The sequence below is a fragment of the Hylobates moloch genome, unplaced genomic scaffold (genome assembly GCF_009828535.3).
Source record: "Hylobates moloch isolate HMO894 unplaced genomic scaffold, HMol_V3 SCAFFOLD_4, whole genome shotgun sequence".
NCBI lineage: Eukaryota > Metazoa > Chordata > Mammalia > Primates > Hylobatidae > Hylobates > Hylobates moloch.
The window spans coordinates 28918378-28945480 of record NW_026652279.1 but is presented as its reverse complement, the minus strand read 5'-3'; the positions used below and the strand labels follow the sequence as shown (position 1 = coordinate 28945480).

The 27103-nt window shown below is 44.3% G+C and overlaps 1 protein-coding gene across 6 annotated transcripts in view; it reads left to right on the top strand.

Annotated features, from left to right (window-relative positions):
- Positions 1 to 27103, top strand: part of TAMM41 (TAM41 mitochondrial translocator assembly and maintenance homolog) — a 99608-nt gene that overhangs the window by 29375 nt on the left and 43130 nt on the right. For 2 of the 6 annotated variants that reach the window (XM_032149731.2, XM_032149729.2), the window contains exons 1-3: positions 10552 to 10935; positions 13223 to 13405; positions 18401 to 18493. In XM_032149731.2, coding sequence (XP_032005622.1) covers positions 10801 to 10935; positions 13223 to 13405; positions 18401 to 18493 — 411 coding nt within the window. In that variant the 5' untranslated portion in view covers positions 10552 to 10800. Of the gene's footprint in view, positions 1 to 10551; positions 10936 to 11047; positions 11135 to 11347; positions 11369 to 13222; positions 13406 to 18400; positions 18494 to 25098; positions 25192 to 27103 lie in introns of those variants that run through there. The other 4 variants (XM_058437265.1, XM_058437266.1, XM_058437264.1 and 1 more) reach the window with 4 other exon arrangements.

Below are 27103 nucleotides of genomic sequence, written 5' to 3'. Positions count from 1 at the left end.
CACCTTGATGTGTTTGCCAACCTAGAAGCTCATCAAATCTGTTCAAGAGTTTTTATAGAGCATAATCTCCAGCCCCACCTCCTTTGCAGCAGTGAATTCTAAATTCGGTCTTTTTGACTTCAAACTAACTTTTAGGATATTAGGGTCCCTGGAAGTCCAAGAGAGACATATTAAGCTTATTTGGTATGTTAAAATCATACAAAAAATAATATCAAATAAGAAATGCTGGCCAGGCGCAGTGGCTCATGCCTGTAATGCCAGCATTTTGGGAGGCCGAGGTGGATGGATCACTTGGGGTCAGGAGTTTGAGACCAGCCTGACGAACATGCCGAAACCCCATCTCTACTAAAAATACAAAAATTAGCCAGGCGTGGTAGTGCACGTCTGTAACCCAAACTACAGGGGAGGCTGAGGCAGGAGAATTGCTTGCACCTGGGAGGTGTAGGTTGCAGTGAGCCAAGATCACGCCACTGCACTCTAGCCTGGGTGACAGAGCAAGACTCTGCCTCAAAAAAAACAAAACAAAACAAAACAAAAAACTGCCGTTTAACTTTCTGTGGGTTATATTTACATATGTGTACTATTAATATATGTTCCAAAATTGTGTATGATTCCTAAAATTCTAATATGTCTTAGTATTTTTCATCAGGAATAATTCTGATTATTATGCTTCATTGCAGTATGCCACAAAAACAATCAAATTTCCTTGACAATTGTGTCTTTAACCATGAATGTCGTCTTTCCTATCCACAGACAATTACTGTTTTACTTTGGTTATTCTCAGAAAGTGGTTTATGATCAGCTACAGTCCAAAATCTGCTTCTTTTAAAAAAATCATAGAAAAGGCTCTGCCACGGACTTTTAAATACAGGTTTCTGATAACTTTAGCTATCATACCCTTAGACTAGGAAAGAACTTCCAGGACTCTAACTAAAAGGCTGATGTGTTTATAAAGGTAGCTAACTCAACATCAAGCAGAACAAGGTTAATTACATTGAACTAAACTAATAAAAGACTAAACTGATTTTTTCACAGCCTTTTTTTTAAAAAAACATTGCCAGTCCTTTTAATGTTTTGTTTTCAGAGTCAAAAAACTTTTTGTTTTAGCTATTTGTAGCTTATAACAAATTGAGTAAAGTATACTTTTGTCAGCAAAATTTAAAACAGGTATCTTTCTCTTTACCTGGTTTATTTGGAATTTAGAAACTATTTGTGAATATTCTTATTTTATGACAATATAGTTCTGTATATAAGTTCAGTAAGAATCTGTTTTGTTTTGTAACGTGACACAATTAGAGACACTGGTTATGGTACCAAGGCTTTGACTGGAATGACCTATTTTCAGGTACGACCAGACTATGTTGAGGAATTGACATTGACTTTATAGTGCTAATAAAAAGCCCTTTGAAAAGACTGGCCTAGGCCAGGCATGGCGGCTCACACCTGTAATCCCAGCACTTTGAAAGGCCGAAGCGGTAGGATCACTTGAGACCAGGTGTTCAAGACTAGCCTGGGCAACATGGCAAGACCTTGTCTCTACAAAAAAAAAAAAAGCCAGGAGTGGTGGCATACATGTTTAGTCCCACCTAACTGAGGGATTGAGGCAGAGGAATGCTTGAGCCTAGGAGTTCAAGGCTGCAGTGAGCTGTGATTACCACTGCACTCAGCCTGTGTAACAGAGGGAGGCCCTGTCTCAAAGCAAACAAACAAACAAAAGATTGGCCTGGTACCTTGTCTACATAGTTTCTTTACAAGGTTCCTGACCTGTGGTAAGTAAAGAATGTCACTTCCTAACAGGCCCAGGAAGCTCAAGATATTTTGGGACCCCAAAAAGGGAAGAATTCACCCAGGTAAAAGATGTCATGGGTAAGTGGCAACTATCTGAGCTGGTGGCGTGGGGGTAAGAAAACTTTACCAAGATAGTTGTAGGTAAAGAAAGGCAGATTTAGTAGAGAAAGTATGAAAGGACATTGCAAGGGAGCAACAGGCAGAATCAGCAAGAGAGAAGCTGACTGCAAGGAAACAAAGGCTTGCTGGAGATTTTATAGGATGGTTCTTCGCTGTGTACTGAAAAGATCTTTGTGCAGTATTGATAACACCAAGGTTACAGCGAGCTAACTTGCAGGTGTCTGGTGGTAAGATGGGCACAGGAGGGCTACATGTCCTGGACCACAAAGAAAGGCAGACTCATAGCTTATCTGCTTTCTCTCTTTGCTTTCCCATCCTCCCACGAGCCTGACTCCTTTTCTCTAATTAGGACTTCACAAAAGGGTTACATATTCAGACTCTGGAGGTTTGGAAAGTGTCATTCTAAATGCTTTGTAGGAAGTAAGTCTAGGAAGATTGTACCTAGAGTTTTGTCAGTGCTGGGTCTGAACAAAGACATCCTCAGAGTCCAAAGCATAGAAATTCTTGGCTTTTTACACCCACAAGTTATAACCGTAATTCGTGTGTTGAGAAATTTCTCAATCTCTCTCTTAGGCTATAGGATCCCCTGGTGCTTCAGGCAAAAGAGGTCCTTGAAAATTAGTCTTGATTGGTTTGGGACACTGAGATGATTCTGGGACAGCAAGGGAGTGCTTGGCACCAGCGCTTCCTAAATTTATGCCACAGAATATGAATCCTAGAAGACACTGAGAGAGAAGGTGGAGGGAGCAGGGGATGGAGGAAAACCTAGTCTGGGAGATTGGAAAATGCTACATGTTCTGCTTCTCTCTTGGAGATTCACAATGCGTATTAATATATTAATGCTCTGAGTAATCCCACATCAAAGATCTCGATTTGCCTCTATTTAATCCAGAATTTCCCAAACTTAGCTGATAGAATTTTTTAATCAAATAACCCTCCTTGGGACAAGCTGCTTTACACCAAACCCAGATCGCAGGCGTTCATGCCAGAGACAGACTTGGTACATGGTAACTAATTCTTTCTCTTCTAACTCAGTTCTTTGCCAATTCAGTTTCTCCCAAAATTCAGGACCAGTTCTACAGAGAGATAAAGTGGGCAGCTGCTGATCAGCTTGAATTTCAGGGATAGTAGAGAATCACCAGCACAAACACATACGTAGTACTCACTACATGTCAGAGATTGATCTAACCAGCTTAGTTGTCATGACAACTCTGGGAGGTAGATGCTATTATTATCCCCATTTTATACTTGTGGAAACTGAGACACAGAGCCAACTCGTGCCAGGTCACACAGATCATCAGTGGCTGAGAACTGAAACCAAGCAATCTGAATCCAGATTCCACATTCTGCCTCTCAGATGAGATACCTGCTCTGTTCTTTGGAATTCCACCATTATTTATTCATTTCTTTGGTACTGTAAGAGTCCATGGTCTTCCTGAACTCCATTGGAAAACACAGTGTCCTCCTAGAATGAGGATTCTAAGACCCAGTATGGAGGCCATTCTTTCTCCTTAGAATTTTTTCACGGTGTACTCTCTGGTGAACTGCTGGTCATCTTCCAAGGTCTAACCCAAATGTCATCCCTCTAAGAAGCTTTCCCAGAAACCCTGAAGACAAAGTAACCCCTGCTGTCTTACCATAGTGGTGGTATAGATCTGGTTTATACTCTCCATAGTGTATTTTTTTTTTTTTGCATGCTTGTGATATTTTTGCCACCAGACTATAATATTTGCAAATGCAGAAATTTTGTTTCAGGCACTGTACTAGGCACTAAAGGATAGAAAGATTAATAAGATATGGTTCCTGACCTCAAAGGGCCCCTAAGCATTTTATAACTGTACTTGATGGACATATCTGATATTTTTTTTTTTTTTTTTTTTTTTTTGAGACGGAGTCTCGCTCTGTCGCCCAGGCTGGAGTGCAGTGGCACCATCTCGGCTCACTGCAAGCTCCGCCCCCCGGGTTCACGCCATTCTCCTGCCTCAGCCTCTCCGAGTAGCTGGGACTACAGGCGCCCGCCACCACGCCCGGCTAATTCATATCTGATATTTAAGACAAGAGCTAGAGAGCTAAAAGCAAAGGGTTAGGAAGGCACAGAGAACAGAACACTTTGATAGCTGAGCTAGGACTAAAGGATAAGGAAGGTTTCAACAGGAGAATGAATCAATGAATGAATGGGTCCCTTGGTGAAATTGTGTGCGGAATTGGTGGGTTCTTGGTCTCACTGACTTCAAGAATGAAGCCGCGGACCCTCGCGGTGAGTGTTACAGTTCTTAAAAGTGGTGTGTCTGGAGTTTGTTCCTTCTGATGTTCAGATGTGTTCAGAGTTTCTTCCTTCTGGTGGGTTCGTGGTCTCGCTGGTTCAGGAGTGAAGCTGCAGACCTTCGCGGTGAGTGTTACAGCTCATAAATGCAGTGTGGACCCAAAGAGTGAGCAGTAGCAAGATTTATTGCAAAGAGCGAAAGAACAAAGCTTCCACAGTGTGGAAGGGGACCCGAGCGGGTTGCCACTGCTGGCTCGGGCAGCCTGCTTTTATTCTCTTATCTGGCCCCACCCATGTCCTGCTGATTGGTAGAGCCGAGTGGTCTGTTTTGACAGGGTACTGATTGGTGCGTTTACAATCCCTGAGCTAGACATAAAAGTTCTCCACGTCCCCATCAAATCAGTTAGATACAGAGTATGGACACAAAGGTTCTCCAAGGCCCCACCAGAGCAGCTAGATACAGAGTGTCGATTGGTGCATCCACAGACCCTGAGCTAGACACAGGGTGCCGACTGGTGTGTTTACAAACCTTGAGCTAGATACAGAGTGCCGATTGGTGTATTTATAATCCTTGAGCTAGACATAAAGGTTCTCCAAGGCCCCACCAGAGTAGCTAGATGCAGAGTGTCAATCGGTGCATTCACAGACCCTGAGCTAGACACAGGGTGCTGATTGGTGTATTTACAATCCCCGAGCTAGACATAAAGGTTCTCCACATCTCCACCAGACTCAGGAGCCCAGCTGGCTTCACCCAGTGGATCCTGCACTGGGGCTGCAGGTGGAGCTGCCTGCCAGTCCCATGCCGTGCGCTCGCACTCCTCAGCCCTTGGGTGGTCGATGGGACTGGGCACCGTGGAGCAGGGGGGTGGCGCTCATCGGGGAGGCTCGCACCGCACAGGAGCCCGTGGAGGGGGTGGAAGGCTCAGGCATGGCGGGCTGCAGGTCCCGAGCCCTGCCCCGTGGGAAGGCAGCTAAGGCCCGGTGAGAAATCGAGCGCAGCGGCGTTGGGCTGGCACTGCTGGGGGACCCAGTACACCCTCCGCAGCCACTGGCCCGGGTGCCAAGCCCCTCATTGCCCGGGGCCAGCAGGGCCGACTGGCTGTTCCGAGTGCGGGGCCTGCCAAGCCCACGCCCACCCGGAACTCCAGCTGGCCCGCAAGGCAGCCCCGGTTCCCGCCGGCCTTCTCCCTCCACGCCTCCCTGCAAGCTGAGGGAGCCGGCTCCCACCTTGGCCAGCCCAGAAAGGGGCTCCCACAGTGCAGCGGTGGGCTGAAGGGTTCCTCAAGTGCCGCCAAAGTGAGAGCCCACGCAGAGGAGGCGCCGAGAGCAAGTGAGGGCTGTGAGGACTGCCAGCACGCTGTCACCTCTCAAAATGAACACCTCGTGTTATTTTTCTCGTGCAAGAGAAGAGGGATTGGACTTGGAGGCTATATTAGCAGCTGCCATTAGGCCTGTGACTTCAGGCACATCACTTCTTTTTTCTAAGCTTCAGTTTATCCATCTGTAAAACTGAAATAATAGCCACTAATTTCCCAGGATTTGTTTTAAGAGCTAAATAAAATCATGTCTGGAAAGTGCTTTGTGTAAAATGCTAAATGCTGTAAAGATGTAGGTATAATTATGCTTCTTAATTCCTTTTGTACATTGTCTCTTAAGAATTCAGGAAGATGTTCTCCATTTATTGAAAGCTTACTCCAGGCACTATTCTATGTACTTTCTAGATACTGTTCCATTTACTGTCACAACAACCCTGTGAGTGAGGTGTCATTACTCTCCCCAGGCTGCAGATGAGGAAAGGAAAGCACAGAGAGGCTAAGTCTTCTTGTCCAAGGTCACACAGCTATTAAATCCTGAGGCCTGGATTCCAACCCAGGTGGTACCTCAGAGCCCCTCATCAGACACTAAAGATTTATTAAGATGCTTTCAGGTGGCTGAGCATAATTCCAGCACTTTGGGAGGCCTAGGTGGGTGGATTGTTCGAGCTCAGGGGTTCAAGACCAGCCTGGGCAACATGGTGAAACTCCATTCTCTACAAAAATACAAAAATTAGCCAGGCGTGGTGGTACATGCCTGTAATCCCAGCTACTCAGAAGGCTGAGGTGCGAGGACCACATAAGCCTGGGAGGCAGAGGTTACAGTGAGCTGAGATCGTGCCACTGCACTCCAGCCTGGGTGACAAAGTGAAACCCTGTCTAAAAAAAGAAAGGAAGGAAGGAAGGAAGGAAGGAAGGAAGGAAGGAAGGAAGGAAGGAAGGAAGGAAGGAAGGAAGGGAAAAGAAAAGAAAAGAAAAGAAAAAACGAAAAAATGCTCCCAGTCTGTTCCAGTTCTAACGATGAATCGGCCGAGAATGGACAAATGGGACAAGGTGACCCACCTCTGACAAGATGGAGATCAAGACCCCTCTCCTTCCCCTCCATCAGCAGACCAATTGAACATGTGGCTAATTGTAAGAACCACTGAGCCTGGATTTTTATTCTTCCCCAAACATTTTTCTCTCCTGTACTTAAACACTGATTAGACAAAAAAAAAAAAAAAAAAAAAAAGCATTAAAGCCATAGACATTTTTTTACAGGGCTTTTTAAAAAAATGGATTAGATGGATTAGGTGAACCTTCTCCTAGTGAAAGTTAGCCTGACAAGGTCATTATTAAGGAATACAAAGACAACTGCTAGATAAATCAGAAGAACGAGGCCCAATATTCACTCGAGTCACCAGGCATTTATCTATATTTGTAAGTGGCTCTCTAACATGTTTATTTCATTGGTATAAGCTTTCCAACAGAACCCTAAAGCGATTATATAGAACACTGGGCTTCCTAATAGCCTCTAATTTCGCAAGCCATGGTAATTTAAAAGAGAGTGGGTGGATGAAGGGCCAGGAGCAGGGAGATTTCTGCTGAAGAATACAAATGTGTTCGTGGCTACATTGCTTCTGCCTCTTTCTGGGGAAAGGCAAAATGCACACAGGAATGTGATGGAACCTTCCAGCTGGTGGTTTTGCGTTGCAGGAAGAAAAATGTTTGTGAACATGAAAATTGCTGATAATTGGGTGTGAACGCCTGTAAGGGAGACAAATGGAGAAACATTGCACAATCTTTATTTCTATCAAGGGCTGAACTCTGCTGGTGGGTGTGTGAATTGGCACCATCTTTTGGAGGAGAATTTAGCAGTGTGCTGACACTCTGACCCAGCAATTCCCTTCTAGGAATCTATCTTATAGCGATACTTGTTCATACACAAAAAATGTACAAGGATGCTCACGATAGCATTGTTTGCAGGTGGGAAAACTAGAAATACCCTACATCCATCAACAATAAAATGTTTAAACAGGCCGAGAGCAGTGGCTCATGCCTGTAACCCCAGCACTTTGGGAGGCCGAGGCGGGCGGATCACTTGAGGTGAGGAGTTCAAGACCAGCCTGGCCAACATAGTGAAACCCCTGTCTTTACGAAAAATACAAAACTTAGCCGGTTGTGGTGGCAGGCATCTGTAATCCCAGCTACTTGGGAGGCTGAGGCAGGAGAATCACTGGAACCCAGATGATGGAGGTTGCGGGGAGCCTAGATTGTGCCACTGCTCTCCAGCCTGGGTGACAGAGCAAGACTCAGTCTCAAAAAAAAAAGAAGGAAAGAAAAGAAAAGAAAGAAAGAAAATGTTTAAACACTTTATTTTAAACAAAAAATTTTAAACAAAATTATGGCATATCCATATTTTAGAATAATTTGCTACTAATACATGGAATGAGGGAAATCTATATATTCTGACACAGAACATTGTCCCTGATATGCTAAGTGCAAAAAAAGCAAATTGCAAAATAGTATCTATCCTAGGAATCCACTTAAAATTGTTTTTAATGTTAATATATTCGTAGAAAAATATCGGAAGGAATATGTGCCAAAGATTACCAGTGGCTATTTCTGGGGCATGACGTATGTATTTAATAGCGTTTACATTTTTACGATCATGGATTACTTTTGCAAACAGGAAAAATCCAATGAAGTTCAATTATTTCCCCAAGGGAAGGAAGGAAATCAAAAAGGCACCAGCTGGTAATGGGATTTATTCACTGTCTTTGGGTGAGAGGCTTCAGTGTAATTCCGCAGTGAGTGCACTGTGATTCCGGCACCCTTGGGAAGGGCGATATGTAGTAAAAATGATCGGAAGTGACCATGCCCACACCAGGGGCCGCAGACAAATGGCCTCTCTCCGCTCCCTTGCCCTGGTCTCCTGCTTGTTGCTGTGGCTACTGCTGCCGCTCCTGACCCTTGGCTGATGCCTGAGTGCCAGCTTTCTTCCCATTTCCTTCTCTCACCCTGCAAGCCCCTGCAGAGGACACTTAAACATGGTGGTAAAGACCTTGGCCTTTAGAGGTAGGTAGCCCTATGTTCAAACCCCGACTTCGCCACTTTCCTGTGTGACTTTGGGACATTTACTGCTCCTTTTAGGACCTCTGTTTCCTCATATGAAAAATATCATCATCTTAGAGAACCTGCCTCATAGGATCTTTGGAGTGATGAAAAGAAACAAGTATAAAAAGCCTGGGCACGGTGGCTCACGCCTGTAATTCCAGCACTTTGGGAGGCTGAGGTGGGCAAATCACTAGATGTCAGGAGTTCGAGACCAGCCTGGCCAACATAGTGAAACCCCATCTCTAAAAATACAACAATTAGCCAGGCATGCTCACTTGAACTCAGGAGGCAGAGGTCACAGTGAGCTGAGATCGTGCCACTGCACTCCAGCCTGGGCAACAGAGCAAGACTTGGTCTCAAAAAGAACAAAAACAAACCCAAAGAAGTATAAAAAGTACCTGGGTATACTAAGTGCTTAATAATGACACGTATTATTAGTATTATTATTGTCACCGAGTCCTTTCAATTCTTTCTTGGTAGAATTTTCCCATTTATCTTCTGCCTGATAAACTCCTACCCAACTTCCAGGCCTGGCTCAAAAGGCCATCATTGTGAAACCTCTTCTGGTCCCTTTCCCCTAACACCCAGAACTGATTGACGTTCCCATTACATTCCTGCACTGCGCTGGGTACGTGGCTGCATTACCCAAATTCTATTCTGATTTGCAGGTCTGTCTCCTCTCCTCTATAGACCCCTAGCTCCTGCAGGGCCGCAGGCAGCTCAGATCTCTTCATCTCAGGCAGGCCCAGAGTGTGAGCGCAAGTAATCATTTTTCCAATTGATTTAATCCCATCCCTGCTTCTAAGACCTTGGCCTAGCCATTTCCAGTTCACGGGGGAACTATGATAACAACTGTCTAATTAGTCCCCCTAATTCAGGCTAACATGTGAATTACATAAGTCCTTGCTCAAAACCCTTCAAGGACAGAGCAGAATTTTCGAAAAAATCCCAGAGGGTGGAGCCAGACCTGGGTTTAGCTCTAGTTTTGCCACAGGCTGATGTGATCCCAAGCACCTGGCTTTACCTCTCTAAGCCTTAGCTTGGCCATCGGTAAAACCAAGGCCCTCCCGCCACAGGGCACTAGAGGAGACTCAGTGAGAAGTGCATGTGAAAATGTATCAACATTACCTGAATGTTAGCTATTACTATTTCTGTTATTTTTGAGAGGTAGTGTATTTTGGGGAGGAAGGAGAGGGTAGCTGAAAAAGTTTCTGTCCTGGAAGTCAAACCACCTCCTGAATTACCATTCAGCAAGTTTCTCTAGTTATACAAAAAAAAAAAAAAAAGAGGAGAGCGCTAAGATTTTTCTATTCCTAGGGTCCTGTTTCCTCCAGAAACTGCATTTGAAGCACCCTTTGTGAGACCAATCCCCAAGGCAAGGGGGCAAAAACTATTATCCACCCTTGAAATTAAATGCAAGTATCAGAGAACGTCTGTGCAGTCCTTCACCACGCACTCCCATATCCACCCTTGTATCTGAAAAGGGCTTTAACGTGAAGAAGTCTCGGTCAAATCTTGACGGTGGTATTCGCTACATGGTGGAATTGGGCATCATTTTAATTTTGTGTTTTTCTAAATCTTCGAAATCTGCAATTTTGGAACTAGAGAGATGATGGGTGCACAATATTGTGAAGGTACTAAATACTACTACGCTGTCCATTTCAGAACGGCCAGTTTCATATTATGTGAGTGTCGCCTCATTTAGAAACCTTCAATATGCTCACGATTTTATAGTAATTCTTTAAACCGTGGTTTGAAGAGAGAAGTACATAAGATATCAAGGCTCAGGGTCCGCGGAGTCGGGTGACGCTCGGCTCCGCCGATTTGTCCTAGTCGCAACCGAGCCGCCAGCCTGTAGGGCACTCCTCCGACCACGAGGGGACAATGCAAAGCCTCGCGTTCCCCACACTAAGGCGAGCACCGCCTCTTGCGTCTTGGAAGCGCCTGTGCGTGCGTGGGGCGTAGCAAGGGACGGAAGCTCTGCCGGCACGACCGCCGCCCACCCGAGCCTATCTGGGCTGCGTCTCGCCGCCGCTGCTCTTCGTGGCCCAACGCCCCAATCCCTGCCCGTCCTTGCAGTCCCACCCCACACTCAGCCTTGTGTCCCTCGATCTGGTCTCCGACTTCCATTTCCCACCCTAAACCGCCTACCCGGTGTCTGTTCCCCGCCCGGTCGTCCTAGCCCTGCTGCGCTGAGGGTCCCCTGTCAGCCTCGACCCCATGGCGCTGCAGACGCTGCAGAGCTCGTGGGTGACCTTCCGCAAGATCCTGTCTCACTTCCCCGAGGAGCTGAGTCTGGCTTTCGTCTACGGCTCCGGGGTGTACCGCCAGGCAGGGCCCAGTTCAGACCAGAAGGTGAGCCCGGGCAGCCCCACGACGGGGAACTGTCTGTTCTCACGAGTCCCGTTTTGCCCTCGATTCCTTCAGAGCCGGAGAGCTGCCTGTCCGCTCTGCACACTTCACGTGTCCACTAGCAGAGTGAACCATAGGCCTGCGTTCCTAGTATAACGACAGCGCGATAAGCGACGGTGTTGAAGGACACTTAGGAATCCACGTGAGTCTAGAGCAGGAGAAGCAGTTAGGCAGAAGGAAAAACTGCTGCAGGGGCAAGTGGAAGAAAGGAAAAGAAATCGTTATCAGGTTCTTTCAGTGTTTTCAGTCGGCTGGACATCGGAATTTTCTGGGGAACTTTTAAGAAAATCCTAATGCTCGGGTTCCGCCGATGGAGATTCTGATTTAATTGGTTTGGGATGAGGCCTGGGCTTCAGGAATTTAAGAAACGTCCCAGGTGATTCTAATGCGCAGCCAAGTTTGTTGAGAGTCACCTCTATAAATGTAGGAGGAGATGGAAAATGATCTTCTGACTTCAGGAAGTTGGCGGACTGGTTGTAGGGCCAGGGCAGGTGCAGTGAAAGTAACTAACATCAAAAGTTAGTGCCTGACCAGTATATTTACCCTCGCTCAGCACTTTTAACAAGGGTCTGTTTGAGACTAGGCATTGTTACTTTTCAGAGTTGGCTCAGCGCAGCCTCAGTAAGGGTACAGTTTTCCTTGTAATTTGCAGAATTCAGTGTTCAAGTTTTAATTGGGCCCCCTGCGTCTGGATACCTGGCTGTAGTCTGTCTTCTGATTAACATCCTGCCTGTTCACTTCCTGGTGAGGCCATCTATGCTGTTGCTTGGATTTCCTCTGTTTCCCACTTATACTGCTATTTAATATTTTTCTTTAAATTGGCAGCGTATGAGAAATTATAGGTTATTATAGGCTAGTTATTTTTCCCAAATATACCTTAACATAATTGCACATTTTTAAAAAAACATGTTTATTCCATACCTGCCTCGCCACCAAATCTTAAGTGTCCCCAGTGGTCTGTAGAGTCACACTGTGGGAAACAGAGCAGGCGTTACCCTCCTGATGGCCACCTATTCATTCTTCCATGGAGGTTTTCCTTTGAGTAGACCTGGAATTCCCTGCAAGAAAAGGTCCTTCCTTCCCATTCCCTCACTTTTGATTCCTTACATTCAAGTGAACAAGTTGTAGATTCCAACACCTAAATCTTTCTCACATCAGTCCCCATCCTTAGTGCCTTAGCTAATATAATTTCATTTCTCACCTGGAATCTTGCCATGGCTTCAGATCTAATTCCCCCCACCCCCTTAGTCCCTCTTCTCTCCAGTCAGCTCTTCTGCAGGAAAATTTTCTAGCATGGCAAACAGCCTCCCTTTCTGATCTCATCTCCCACCGCATAAATATGTTCTATTTCAGTCATATCTGACGGCAGCTTCCAGAACATGCTGGCTCCCATATCCACAGAGCACTTTCCTCCAACATGGCTCCCTACCCTTCCCTGTGCTTCCCCCCAGTGCTTCCAGCAAATCTGTTTAACTCACGTGTCCTTCAAGACTCAGATTTGTCATCTCTAGGAGAATTTCTCCCTCCTGTGCCCCGATCTGATCGCTATTCTGAGTGCAGTTAGTATATTTTGCATTCCTCTATCAAGTCAATGTAGTGATAATTTGTTTATTCTCTCCAGTAGACTCTGAGCTCTATACTTCTACCTTAGGGCCTGTCAGAGCTCATTATAAGTACTCAATGAGTGGTTGGTGAATGGGTAAGAGATAAAATAACTGACTTCCCTTTATATAGTATTTCGTAGAGTTTATCCAAATGGTGCTAATTTGATCCGGAAGGAAAGTGGAGCACATTTAGCTACATTTGTGAAAGGCAGTGTAGTGCAGTGGTTCAGCACACACAATTTGGAGCCAGACCATTTAGGTCTGCCACTCACAAGCTCTGTGTCCTTGGTCAAAGAGCATCCCCTGTGCCTTGGTTTCTTATAAAATTGAGATAATAGCAGTAGCTACCTTGTAGAGTTGTGTTGAGGATAAATGGAGTGACTGCGTATGTTACCCATAAAGTGTTTAAAGAATGCTGGCACAACAATACATGTTAAAGAAGTGTTTGCTATTATTACATTGATGAAAACAGCTCACATTGGTTCCAGAGACTCGCTCACGTTTTCTGATGGCAGCACCAGGCCTTCTGACTATTGATCATAATTGCGTAGTATGTTAGAGCTTTTCCGTCCTCTGTTGCTGCCTTTCTAGGAATTAATACTGAAATTATTCTCTTTTCTTCACAGAATGCTGTGCTGGACTTTGTGTTCACAGTAGATGACCCTGTCGCATGGCATTCAAAGAACCTGAAGAAAAATTGGAGCCACTATTCTTTCCTAAAAGTTTTAGGGCCCAAGACTATCACATCCATCCAGAATAACTATGGTGCTGGAGTTTACTACAATTCATTGATCATGTGTAATGGTAGGGTAAGTGACTGCTGGCCTTTGTCTTAACTTGGCTGGTTATTGACCTGGATTATTAGAGTGCCAGCTAAATATGTATATTCTTGTAGTCAAGAAACATTCACACTCCTGCTGGACGTTGTTACAGTCAGGAAATATGTATGTTTTTATAGTATTTATGTTCTTATAGTCAGGAAACATTAACACTCCTGCCAGGTGTCTTGACCTTGGGGACAGAGCAGGGACTGGAGTCCTTCCTCATCTCCCATTAACTGTCATTGCAGTGTGAGGAGGTGGTTGGGTGTGACTGACTTTTTAAATTTTTTTTATTTTTTTGAGACGGAGTTTTGCTCTTGTTGCCCAGGCTGGAGTGCAGTGGTGTGATCTCGGCTCACTGCAACCTCCGCCTTGCGGGTTCAAGTGATTCTCCCGCCTCAGCCTCCCAGTTAGCTGGGATTACAGGCGTGTGCCACCTTTTAGTAGAGACAGGGTTTCACCACGTTGGCCAGGCTGGTCTCGAACTCCTGACCTCAGGTGATCTGCCTGCCTCAGCCTCCCAAAGTGCTGGGATTACAGGTGTGAGCCACTGAGCCCGGCCAGACTGACTTTATTTTTTTGTCTTTGGCCAAGTGGTTCTCAAGTTTTAGTGTGCATCAGAATCCCCTAGGTTGTGTGTCTGTTGGACACACAGATTGCTGGGCCCCACCCCCAGAGTTCTGATCACTAGGTCTGGGGTAGGGATTGAAGATTTGCGTCTCTTAACACACTTCCAAACAGTGCTGAAGCTGCTGGTCTAGAACCATTGGTCTGGTCAGTGGGAGGAATAGGCAGGCCAATTTAGGGTCAGGTTGGAGATTGATTTTATCTAGAAGGAGGGGCAGACACCCCCAGGAAGAAGTTGGAAGTGAAGAGGATATCACAGGTGATTGAGAGCATGTGTGTCAGGTGATAGGAACCTCTTGGTGCCAGGAGATGGGTGGAATTTGACAGTGGGATGTTGGAGAACAGGTAAGTTGCATGGATTCCTGCTGGTGGGTCATCTGACAGCAGGAACTTTGCTGAACTGTCTTTCAGCTGAAGCATCCCAGTCTCCAAGAGACCTGTCAAGAGCTAGGCAGAACCCCAACCTGCAAGGACCAGTAGGGGTCTAAATCAGATGCTTCCTAGAGCTTCCCTGGGCCAAGGATGACATATGGGTTTCACTTGCTCTGCCAACTCTGCCACTCATTGCTCAAAGCAGTCAAACTTTGACAGGCATCGACCCACCTGGAGATCACATTTAAATGCAGATCGTGACTCAGTTGGTCTGAGATGGAACCTGAGATTCTGCTTTTTTTTTTTCTTTTTCTTTTTTTGAAACAGGGTCTGGCTCTGTCGCCCAGGCTGGAATGCAGTGGTGCCATCTCAGCTCACTGCAACCTCTGCCTCCCGGGCTCAAGCCATCTACCCGCCTCAGCCTCCCAAGTAGCTGGGACTACAGGCACATACCACCATACCTGGCTAATTGTTGTATTTTTTGTAGAGATAGGGTTCTGCCGTGTTGCCCAGGCTGGTCTCGAACTCCTGACCCCAAACAATCCGACTGTCTTGGCCTCCCAAAGTACTGGGATTGCAGGTGTGAGCCACCATGCCCCGCCAAGATTCTGCTTTTTTTTTTTTTTTTTTTTTTAAGATGGAGTTTTGCTCTTGTTGCCCAGGCTGGAATGCAATGGCGCGATCTCCGCTCACTGCAACCTCCGCCTCCCGGGTTCAAGCGATTCTCCTGCCTCAGCCTCCCGAGTAGCTGGGATTACAGAGCCCACTACTATAATCATGCCCGGCTAATTTTTTGTGTTTTTAATAGAGTGGGGTTTCACCATGTTGGCCAGGCTGGTCACGAACTCCTGACCTCAGGTGATCCACCCGTCTCGGCCTCCCAAAGTGCTAGGATTACAGGCGTGATTCTGCATTTGTTGTAAGCTCCCAAGTGATGCCGATGCCACTGGTCAAAGGCCCATGCTTTAAAGGGCAGGAGGTTGGAGTACTAACTTGAGAAGGATTTGAAGATCTGTCTGAACTTGGCTAAGGAGTGAGTGTTGTGATTGACCGGTGATGTCTGCATACCCCTTGGGCCATATATTTGCTTTTCCAGTTGAGATCCAACCCTGCTTCGCCTGTATTTTGCAGTTGAGGAAACTGAAGTTCAAAGAGAGGAAATGACTTATATAAGGTCGTGCAGCTAGTTTGCAACAGGTCCCCTGACTTCTAGGCCTGTGGTGTTTCCATTACTTCCCGGTGGTTACTTGCCTGCAGCTAGAGGGGCTTTCTGCAGTGCTGCTGCTGGAGTTGGGGGGAAAAAGGCTGACACTCAGCACAGCCTTCTAGATCCACTTGAGTCACTCAGAACACTTAGCTTTGTTCTTTCTCCACAGTTAATATGCCAAACCTATCTCTCATTAGTAATATTCAAGCAATATTATAAGTTCCAGTAACCAAATGTTTGGGCATAATTATATGCCAAAAGACTACTTTTTAATTGACAATTTTTAGCTACTTTTTATATATTTGCAGCCTGAGAAGGCTGTTTGGATACTGAAGTTCAGCAAAGTGGGTCTGAAGATACTTGTTTATGCAAATGGGACTTTGTAACCTGGGAAATCTACAGGATTTATACAAATTATTATTGAAATAGGCTTAACTGTCCAGGCATGGCAGCTCATGCCTGTAATCCTAGCACTTTGGGAGGCCAGGGTGGGTGGATTGCTTGAGCCCAGGAGTTCAAGACCAGCCTGGGCAACATGGTGAAACCCTGTCTCTATAAAAAATACAAAAATTAGTCAGGCATGATGGTGCATGCCTGTGGTTCCAGCTACTCTGGAGACTGAGGTGGGAGGATCACTGCAGTGAGCCAAAATCATGCCACTGCACTCCAGCATGGGCAACAGAGTAAGACTCTTGTCTCAAAAAAAAAAAAAAAAAAAGAAATGGGCTGAACTATAATTTCTTTTTTTAGCATGAATAAAGAAGTTTTATTTTTGGATGTTGCTTTGTAATTACAAAACTGTTTGAAATAGTCAGTAGCAAAAGAGAAATTCACTATGTAAAGGATGTCAGTGAAAACTTTTAATTAAAGGAAAATTTCTTGTTCTTTGTAATGAAAAGAGCATTGGAGACCAGACTGAAATTCTGGGACCTAGTTTTGACTCTGCTACTACTGGTGCCACCTTGAGCATGTCATTTGTTCTCTCTGAGCTTTAGGTTTTTTATTTCTCAAATGAGAAACATGAACTAAATTATCACTTCTCAAACTGTCTTTGGGGAAGGACCAGTTTTTTTTACTCCCAATCCACTGAGGACCAATACTAGATAGCATCTAAGAGCCATTCCACCTTTAACATCACATGGACCTAAGTTGAAATAGTGGTCACCTTGTAATTACCTGATGGGTTCTTCCTGCCTGTCGCATGAACAAAATCGATTCACTTTGACTGTGGTATTGCTGTAAAGAGTTTAATTAGGCTGGGCGCGGTGGCTCATGCCTGTAATCCCAACACTTTGGGAGGCCGAGGCAAGTGGATCACCTGAGGTCAGGAGTTCGAGACCAGCCTGGCCAACATGATGAAATCCTGCCTCTACTAAAAATACAAAAAATTAGCCAGATGTAGGCCAGGCGCGGTGGCTCACGCTTGTAATCCCAGCACTTTGGGAGGCCGAGGCGGGCGGATCACGAGGTCGGGAGATCGAGACCACGGTGAAACCCCGTCTCTACTAAAAATACAAAAAAGTAGCCGGGTGTGGTGGCGGGCGCCTGTAGTCCCAGCTACTTGGAGAGGCTGAGGCAGGAGAATGGCACGAACCCAGGAGGCAGAGCTTGCAGTGAGCCGAGATCGCGCCACTGCACTCCAGCCTGGGTGACAGAGCGAGACTCCGTCTCAAAAAAAAAAAAAAAAAAAATTAGCCAGACGTGGTACTGTGCGCCTGTAATCCCAGCTACTCAGGAGGCTGAGGTGCAAGAATGGCCTGAACCCGGGAGGCGGAGGTTGTGGTGAGCTGAGATTGCACCACTGCACTCCAGCCTGGGTGACAGAGTGAGACTCCGTCTCAAAAAAAAAAAAAAAAGAGTTTAATTAACATTAATATGAGGGTGGGCACACAGGAGAACTGGCGTTGTCACTCAGATCACTCTCCCTGAAAGCTTAGGGTTTTTGAAGGATAGTTTGTTGAGCAGGGGACTAGGGAATGGGTGCTGCTGATTGGTTGGGGATGCAATCATACAGGTGTGGAAAACAGTCTTCATTGACTGAGTGGGCCTTTTGGTGAGGGAGGGGCAACAGGACCAATTCAGTGTTGAGTCATGGTTCTTCTGGGTGGGGTCAGTCAGTTGCCAGAATGCAAAAGTCTGAAAACATCTCAAAAGACCAATCTTAGGTTCTACCGTAGTGATGTTATCTATAGGATTAATTGGAGAACTCACAAGTCTTGTGACCTCTGGACACATGTCTCCTGAGCAGTAAGACATCATAGAAACTATGCCAACATTTTAGCAGAATTCAGGCCCTTCCCATAATCCTAATCTTGTGGACTTTCTTTAGTTTTACAAAGGTGATTTCAGCTCTGGACTGGAGAGGGGAACAGTTTTAGGGAGGGACTATTATCATCCTTGCTTCAAAATTAAACTATAAACTATATTCCTTCCCCTTGGTTGGCTTGACCTATGCCCAGGCATGAGCTTGGATAGCCAGCCTGTGAGGCTGGTAGCAAGATGGAGTCAGCCATGCTAGACTTCTCTCACTGTTATAATCTTATGAAGACAGTTTCAACCTCGCCTCACATACCCTAGGGGTTAAATCAGTTTTGGACACTAAACCTCTCAAAGGTTTTGGTAGAGATGTGTGTTTTCACAGGGCAGGTGTTTTGAGTGGCTTTGGAATCAAGGTACTGCTCTGGTCAAGAATTTTATCTATTTCCTTATATTTTGTACTTGTATAAGCAGTAACATGGTATTTTACTCCTTTTTGTGCCATTTCTTTTTCCCTTCAGCTTATCAAATATGGAGTTATTAGCACTAATATTCTGATTGAAGATCTCCTCAACTGGAATAACTTATACATTGCTGGACGACTCCAAAAACCGGTGAGTGTTTTATAGGCTGCACAGTTAGGGATGCCCTTCCTCTCTGAGCCTAACCTTACTTTGATCATTGTGATTGCAATGAGATGGAACTCTGGAAACAGAAATGAGTTTCTGACTAGAAATGAGTTTCTGACTCTTCCTATTCCCTATAAAATTTATTGCCAAATAATATCCACATATTCTCTTGTGATATGGTGATATAAGAAGAAATATGTATTTGGTTTTTCTCCTTGGGCTCCTGGTTCAGAGGTCCTAAAACCCTTGGAATATCTGAGTGATAGGGATGAGAGTCTTTTATTATTCATAACAAGTTCCTTTCAGTCGTACCTGAGTTTATACTAATAAAGTGACTCTTGATGGGGGCCCCTAGATAGATTCAGGGTAGGGCTGGTTGCCAGGGAGCCAGCTGTGTGATGAGAGGCTGGACCTTTCAGGCCCCCAATTCCCACCTTCACAGAGGGGAAAAGGGCTGGAGATTGGGCCGGTCACCAATGGCCAATGATTTAATCAGTTGTGCATAGGCAGTGGAACCTCCATAAAAAACAAAAGCGTTCTGAGAACTTCTGGGCTGGTAAGCACATTAAGGTGCTGGGAGGATGGCGTGCCCGGAGAAGTCGTGGAGCTCCACACCCTTCTGCTACCCCGTATCTTGCCAAGCATTTCTTCTATTTGGCAGTTCCTGAGTTGTGTCCTTTGTAATAACTGAGTACATGCAAGAAAAGTGCCTTCCTGGCTGGGTGCGGTGGCTCACACCTGTAATCCCAGGACTTTGGTAGGCCAAGGTGGGTGGATCATTTGAGGTCAGGAGTTCAAGACCAGCCTAGTCCAAGTGGTGAAACTCCATCTCTACTAAAAATACAAAAAAGGTAGCTGGGCGTGGTGGCACATGCCTGCAATCCCAGCTACTTGGGGAGGCTGAGGCAGGAGAATCGCTTGAACCTGGGAGATGGAAATTGCAATGAGCCGAGATCACACCACTGCACCCCAGCCTGGGCAACAGAGTGAGACTCCGTCTTAAAAAAAAAAAAAAAAAAAAAAAAAAAGTGCCTTCCTGAGCTCTGTGAGCCATTCTAGCAAATTATGAAACCAGAGGAAAAGGGAAGTAGCCCCCATCCCTTTCTAGTGAACAATCAGAGTACAGGCAGCCTGGACTTGTGATTGGTGTCTGAAGTGGGGGAGGCTTGTGGAACTGAGCCCGTAACCTGTGGGATCTGACTCTGACTCCAGGTAGCTAGGGTCAGAATCGAATTCAGTTGTAGGACACTCAGTTGGTGTCTGGGGGGCTGGAGAATTGGTTGATGTGACACCCACATTTGGTGTCAGAAGTGCTGGGAGTAGAAGCTGGGTCGTAGTCCACTCTCCCTCCTGCTGCCCTCCCCGTCAAGATTATCCAATGACTGGATCGGGCTCCAAGCTGACCCATTTGGACTTGGGGAGGGTGGCAGAGGAGGTGCCTAGTGCCTCAGTGGAGCCTCCCTTAGCACCACCCAGTCACCTTGTCTCCTAGGACATGTACCACGGAGGCACTGTTTGTCCACTGATGCATCCCAAGGGCAGTGCCTGGGTCGTGGGATCCTTCAGTAACCGTTGAATAAATGAATGCACCAAGTAGTCATTCCAAGGGACAGGTGTTCCCATCCCTTTTATTCTCTTTCTCAGGCTAGTGGTGATGCTTTCTCTATTGTCTTAGCTCTTTTGGGACACAGCTAGAGGAGGCTGTGGGGAGTAGGCTTCTCCCTGGGCTTTAGTAGAAACAGGAAACAAACACAAAACAGGAAAAAAAAAAAGTGGGAGAGAACTTAAGCTTTTAAAAAGTATTTGCAGTATCACTTTTCTTCTTCTTCTTTTTTTTTTTTTTTTTTTTTTTCAGATAATCAGTCTGTGTTCTGAGAAAGGGTCTTTCCATAGTTTGAGAACTGTGTTAAATAGTTACAGTTGCTAATCTCACACTTCCTACTGTAAGGAAGATTTTCATTGTGCGTGAGAGGGTCCCAGGCTCCACAAGAGGCCGATGGCTTGTTCTCTAGTGTCTCCCCCGACAGTGATGTGCTGCTTCTATAGCTACCTACGGGAAAAATGACAGATTTCCATAGCCTTAGTTCACTGGTTTGTGTCATAAACATCTCTTTATTGATGTGCATGGGCTGTCTGGATTCTCCTGCTTTGCACCTGGGCTTACAGTTTCATAGTGTAGCTCCTTAAAATGTCCAGAAACACTCGATCCGGGCAGGGGTTACACAGGTATACACATGGACAAATTTATCAAACTGTACCCTTAAGATGTGTGCACTTCACTGTAACTTTTACTTTAATTAAAAACATTTTTTAAAGTCCAGAAATGATAGGCTTACTGAAATTTCATGTCTATACAGACACATTTCTCATTTCTAAGTTGGATGACTAGTAAAGCTCATAACTGAGCAATTGGAAATTTGTAAATATTTTATTTCCGGGTTTTTTTATTTTGTTTGTTTGTTTTAAATATACAAAAGATCGGCCAGGCACGGTGGCTTATGCCTGTAATCTCAGCATTTTGGGAGGCTGAGGCGGGTGGATCACTTGAGGTCAGGAGTTCGAGACCAGCCTGGCCATCATAGTGAAACCCCGTCTCTTCTGAAAATACAAAAATTAGCCAGGCATGGTGGCACACGCCGGTAATCCCAGCCATTCAGGAGGCTGAGGCAGGAGAACCACTTGAACCTGGAAAGTGGAGGTTGCAGTGAGCTGAGATTGCGCTACTGCACTCCAGCCTGGGTAACAAAGCGAGACTCTGTCTCAAAACCAACAAACAAAAACATAATATATAGCTTGATGGGAAGAATAATGGACATGAAATTAGAAGCCTTGAGTCATATTCAGTCCTGCCACCTATTAGCTGTTAGATAAACTTGGGCATCTTGTTTTATCTTTCTGAACTTCAGTTATCTGTAAAATAAAGGTCCACAAAGGTATTGAAAATTGGAAGCAGGGCTGGGTGCAGTGAGTCATGCCTGTAATCCCAGCACTTTGGGAGGCTGAGGCAGACAGATCACTTGAGGCCAGGAGTTCAAGAACAGTCTGGACAACATGGCAAAACCCCATCTCTACTAAAAATACAATAATTAACTGGGCGTTGTGGCATGCACCTGTAATCCCAACTACTCGGGAGGCTGACGCAGGAGAATCGCTGGAACCTGGGAGGCAGAGGTGAGCCAAGATCGTGCCATTGCACTCTGCGCTCCAGCCTAGGTGACACAGCGAGACCCAGTCTCGAAAAAAGAAAAAAAAAAAAAAAAGGAAAAGGAATATTGGAAGCAGAGTAGTACTGCTGGGAAGAACGCAGTGTTTCAGAATCCAACAGATGTAGGGTTAGGATCCCAGCTCTGATGCTTCCTAATGTTGCGACCCTGCACCACTGACAGTCTCCCTAAGCCTTGGGGTGTTTTCATCTGTAGATGAGTCTGATGGCGCTGACCTCAGAGGATTCTGAAATGCCTGATACTTAGTAGACACTCAGAAAATGGTCTTTCCGTTCTCTCTCTGCCTTTGCTTATCTCAGTTATTTTGAGATAGAAATGAAATTGAATGTTAAATTGTTGTATTATTCTTTGTATTATACTTTATGCTTAGAATATTTCAAAATTTTAAAAAAGGCTTTAGAAACCTGAAATGCCATGAAATCTCAGAATGTAAGCACTGGAAATGACCTCAGGTTTTATCTAACTGTTATATCCTTATAAAACAAAAACAGCAATTCAAGACAAGTAGTAGCAGCCATGCTCATTTCATGCAAAACTCTGCATTTCTCAGCTGACGTGGAGAAGAAAATGTTACTGATAGCAATGATTATTTTCTAAGGCTTTTTATGCTTCTAGCACAAGAAAATTAGGGTATCATAAAATCATTTGAAGGTGTTGAACATATTTTTTTTAATTGAGAATGATAAATGGGCAAATTAACTCTCTCTTTACCTTGCTCCCAATTTTCAACATGTAGAAATCACTGTTAACCAGAATGATGATTTTTAAACAAACTATACCTCTAGGTGGCAGCAAATATTAATCAGACTTGAACAAATCTAATGATAGTATCTTGGACAAGAAAGTTGGGTAAATAAGAAAGAATTATGAGAATATGAGTATGAATTCTTTATTTTTTGTGTTTTAAAAGGAGTCACATTAAATTATGTTGTCTAAAGCCCCAGAATTGTCTTGCAGCTTACAAATTGAAATAGAATTTCTCAATCACTAGTAATTTAAGTCTTTAAAAGGGATATAGGCCAAGTGCGGTGGCTCATGCCTATAATCCTAGCACTTTGGGAGGCCGAGGTAGGGGGATCACCTGAGGTCAGGAGTTCGAGACCAGCCTGGCCAACATGGTGAAACCCTGTCTCTACTAAAAAAATGCAAAAATTAGCCGGGCATGGTGGCACACACCTGTGATCCCAGCTACTAGGGAGGCTGAGGCAGGAGAATCACTTGAACCCAGGAGGTGGAGGTTGCAGTGAGCCAAGATCATGCCACTGCACTCCAACCTGGGTGACAGAGCAAGACCCTGTCTCCAGATAGATATATATGAGTATCTTGCTTAAAAAGATGGACTTTCTGGGAAAAGTTGAGTGTAAATTAAATTTTTATCATACTTTACCATTAACTTATCTCATAATTGATGGAATACCCTATTTTTATTTCCAGTACAACCTTAAGTTTCTGAGTTTACTAGTATTTTCCCAAGTAAAAAACCGTGGAATTTAAAGTGTTTAATATAGCACTGTGACCAAACTTTTTTTAAGCCAAGAAACCTCTAAAGTAGTAATTAATAGTTATTTTCATGCGCGTCCGTGTAAAGAGACCACCAAACAGGCTTTCTGTGAGCAACATGGCTGTTTATTTCACCTGGGTGGAGGCGGGCTGAGTCCGAAAAGAGAGTCAGCGAAGGGAGATAAGGGTGGGGCCGTTTTATAGGATTTGGGTAGGTAAAGGAAAATTACAGTCAAAGGGGGTTTGTTCTCTGGCGGGCAGGAGTGGGGGTCACAGGGTGCTCAGTGGGGGAGCTTTTTGAGCCAGGATGAGCCAGGAAAAGGACTTTCTCAAGGTAATGTCATCACTTAAGGCAAGGGCCGGCCATTTACACTTCTTTTGTGGTGGAATGTCATCAGTTAAGGCAGGGCAGGGCCTTTTCACTTCTTTTGTGATTCTTCAGTTACTTCAGGCCATCTGGGCGTATACGTGCAAGTCACAGGGGATGCGATGGCTTGGCTTGGGCTCAGAGGCCTGACAGTTATTTCCCTAGTTAACATAATTTTGGATTTTTGTATTTTACATTGTTTTTAGTGTATAGATAATTGTGCTTGAGTTTTTAAGGCATTTATATTGACATGCAGTGGTTTTTTTGCCACCTTGTTAAGAGGATTTTGATTTAATGTATTCATCGCAATATATTTTGCCTTTTAGTAATGTAGCTTTATTTTATTTTAATTTTATTTTTGAGACAGAGTGTTGCTTTGTCACCCACGCTGAAGTGGAGTGGCATGAACACAGTTTACTCCACCTCCCGGGTTCAACCAATCCTCCCATCTCAGCCTCCTGAGTAGCTGGAACTATAGGCACGTGCCACCATGCCCAGCTAATTTTTGTATTTTTCTGTGAAGATGGGGTTTTGCCATGTTGCCCAGACTGGTCTTGAACTCCTGGGCTGAAGGGATCCACCTGCCTCAACCTCTCAAAGTGCTAGGATTACAGAAATGAGCCCCCATGTCTGGCCTATTTTTTAATAACAGCTTTATTGAGATAAAATTCACATACCACACAGCTCAACCGTTTAAAGAGTACAATTGAATGATTTTTACTATATTCACAGAGTTCAACTATCGCCATATTGTAGCTTTGTTGATTAATTTTTTATGTGGATAGAAAAACCCCCAGTGGTATAAAAGATCTCTAAACTGGGAGTTGGAAAACCTGGCTTACTAGTTTTGGCTCTGCCCTACTATAAGCAAATGTTTGGGCCGCTAGCGTTTGAAATGCACAGATTGAGTCATTCATTTCTTTATTCAAAAGACAACTGTTTCTTCTCTGTGTATGCCAAAGGATTTTTAAAAATGATACCATGTTGCTTGTCCTCGAAGAGCCCAGAGTCCAGCAGGTAGATATTGAGTAAGGTTTCATCCAGCTGTAATGTTCAGCGTTTCTTCTTCATCCTTAAGCAGTGACTATTTAGAAGAGTTAAACCTCCTGGTCGTTTGGAGTGGAAAAGTTCTGGTGGGCGGTTGAGTATTTGAACAGTAGGTAGGGCTATGGTCTTTGTGATTAAAATTTCACTCTGCAATTCAAGTAGTCTACTTGTGACAATTTTAGAGGAGCCCACATGTGACTTTCTCTTTTTTCCTGTCTTGAAAGGTACTCAGAAATCTCTCATTTGAAAGTCCCTTTAAGCAATGCCTCTTTCTCTCCAGTAAAGATTTTCCTCCCTGGCAGTTGTGCTAATATTATCTATGCAGTTCAGGTCGGGGCATTCCCAGTAAGATACAAACAGCTATTCACAAATCTGAGCACTTTCTTTTTTTCCCAGGCCTCTCTGGCAGTGTCCCAAGAGTTCACTGGCTTTTCACTCTGAACAACAAATAACAGTGCTGCTGAGACAAGTTCCTAGTTCACCTTTCATTGAAGAACCAGATCAGCACAGTAGCAGAATCTTCCGAACTGACATTTTTCCTTTGAGTAAGGATGCTTTTATTTTCACCCTCTTAACCTTAAACAGCAAACAGACTGCTTTCTTACAGCCTACATAGAATAACTTCCTTGGAGAACAACTGGTATTTTGTTAACTAGGAAAATTTCCCAAAACTTAGTCTTTTCTTTGCATCTTTGAATTGTTAGCATCTCAAAATAGCTTCTAATTTCACTGGGCTTCTGTAAAAGCCATCAAAAACAGAGAGTTGAAGAATTATTGAGAAGGATGTGTGATGAATGGGGATGAAGAACGGGAATGTGGAAGTAGAGAGACATCACAGAGTTGTGGAAAGAGCACTGGGTGAATCCTGGGACTGGAGCCCGGTCCAGTTTGCCACTACTTCTCTTGGAGAAATCTTTTAACCCCTCCGGGCCTACGTTTTCTGTCAGTAAGATGAAGCAGTTGCCCTCCTAGATTAATCATTCAGTATGGAATACTGTTGTCCCTTGGTGTCCATTGGGATTGGTTTTAGGACCTGCACCCACCCTCAGAATTCACGTCTCTGATATAAAATGGCCTAGTATTAGCATATAACCTATGCACATCCTCCTGTATATTTTAGATCACCTCTAGATGACTGGTAATACCTAATACTGTGCTTACACATCACATCATTCGCCTGCCTTCAACGTAGTAATTGGCATGTGGCAGCAAATTCAACATTTGCTTTTTGGAACTTTGTGGATTTTTTTTTTTTTTTCTGAATGTTTCCCATCTGTGATTGGTTGAATCCCACGGGTGCAGAACCCACAGATACGAAGAGCCAACTCTATAAGGTTTAGGAAAGTTATTCAAGGAATAAGCATAGGTGTTTTTATAGGACTTTAAAATTTGTTTTAATCATCTTTCAAGATAAGTTAACCAGAATATAACTGTAAATGAATGCATGAGAATAATTCAGAATATTCAGAGCTGAATTTGCTAAGTAAAAGGATGTGATCCTGATTTTTGTTGTCAACTCATTATGCAACTGTAGGCAAGTCATGTTCCTGGCTGGTCATGGGTTACTCTCTGCAGATGATTCAGTAATACTAAACTCACCTTAGTGCTGAAAGGCTTAATTAAGGTCCATTAAGTCCTCAGAATTGTGATGGAGGAGGGGGTGTTATTGAATCAAGTGGCTTACCTGCCATATATGACGTTTGTATGTTATAAATATTCCCTTAGAAAAAAGTAGGGAAAAAAGGTAAAAGAATTTGGGTTCTGAAGCCTGATTTATAAAATAGTAGTTATGTGTTTTATAATACTGTTTTTTACAATCAGAAGAGAAGAAGCTATGCCTTGTGATACTGCAGCATTCTCTTCTTTCCTTGCTTTCTAATATTTATTTTGGAGTTTCTCATAGTGTGTCTTTTATGTGCTATCTTAATTTTGTCAGAAATTATCTGTATTTGACAAATAAAAGGCAACTTATGCCCTGTTTTCTAGAATAGGTAGAAAATGTGTCGATAGTACCAAATGATTTAGAGAAGGTAGATACGTTTTAGACATATGGGAGTCCTTATTAGGGACTTCTAGACCCTTTCCTTTGTGTAGAAAGTCAATCAGAAACAGTACAATGTTTTTAAAAGATCATAGTAGGAGTGTAAATTGGTATAACCACTCCGAAGAGCAATTTGACAGTGCTAAGTATGTGCCTTAGAGCAGTAATTCCCAAAATGTGGTCCCTGGGCATTGCTTAAGAACTTGTTAGAAATTTACATTTTTCAGCCCTCACCCAGTCCTCCTGAAACAGAACTCTGGGAGTTGCATCTGATAATACACGTTTTAACGAGTTCTCCAGGTGATGCTAATGCTAGCTAAAGATGAGAACCCCTGGCCCAGAGAAGCTCTTGCCTTGTGCACTGAGAAGCACACACAAGGAAGCTCATTTCACTAAGTGTTTGTGTGCAGTAACTC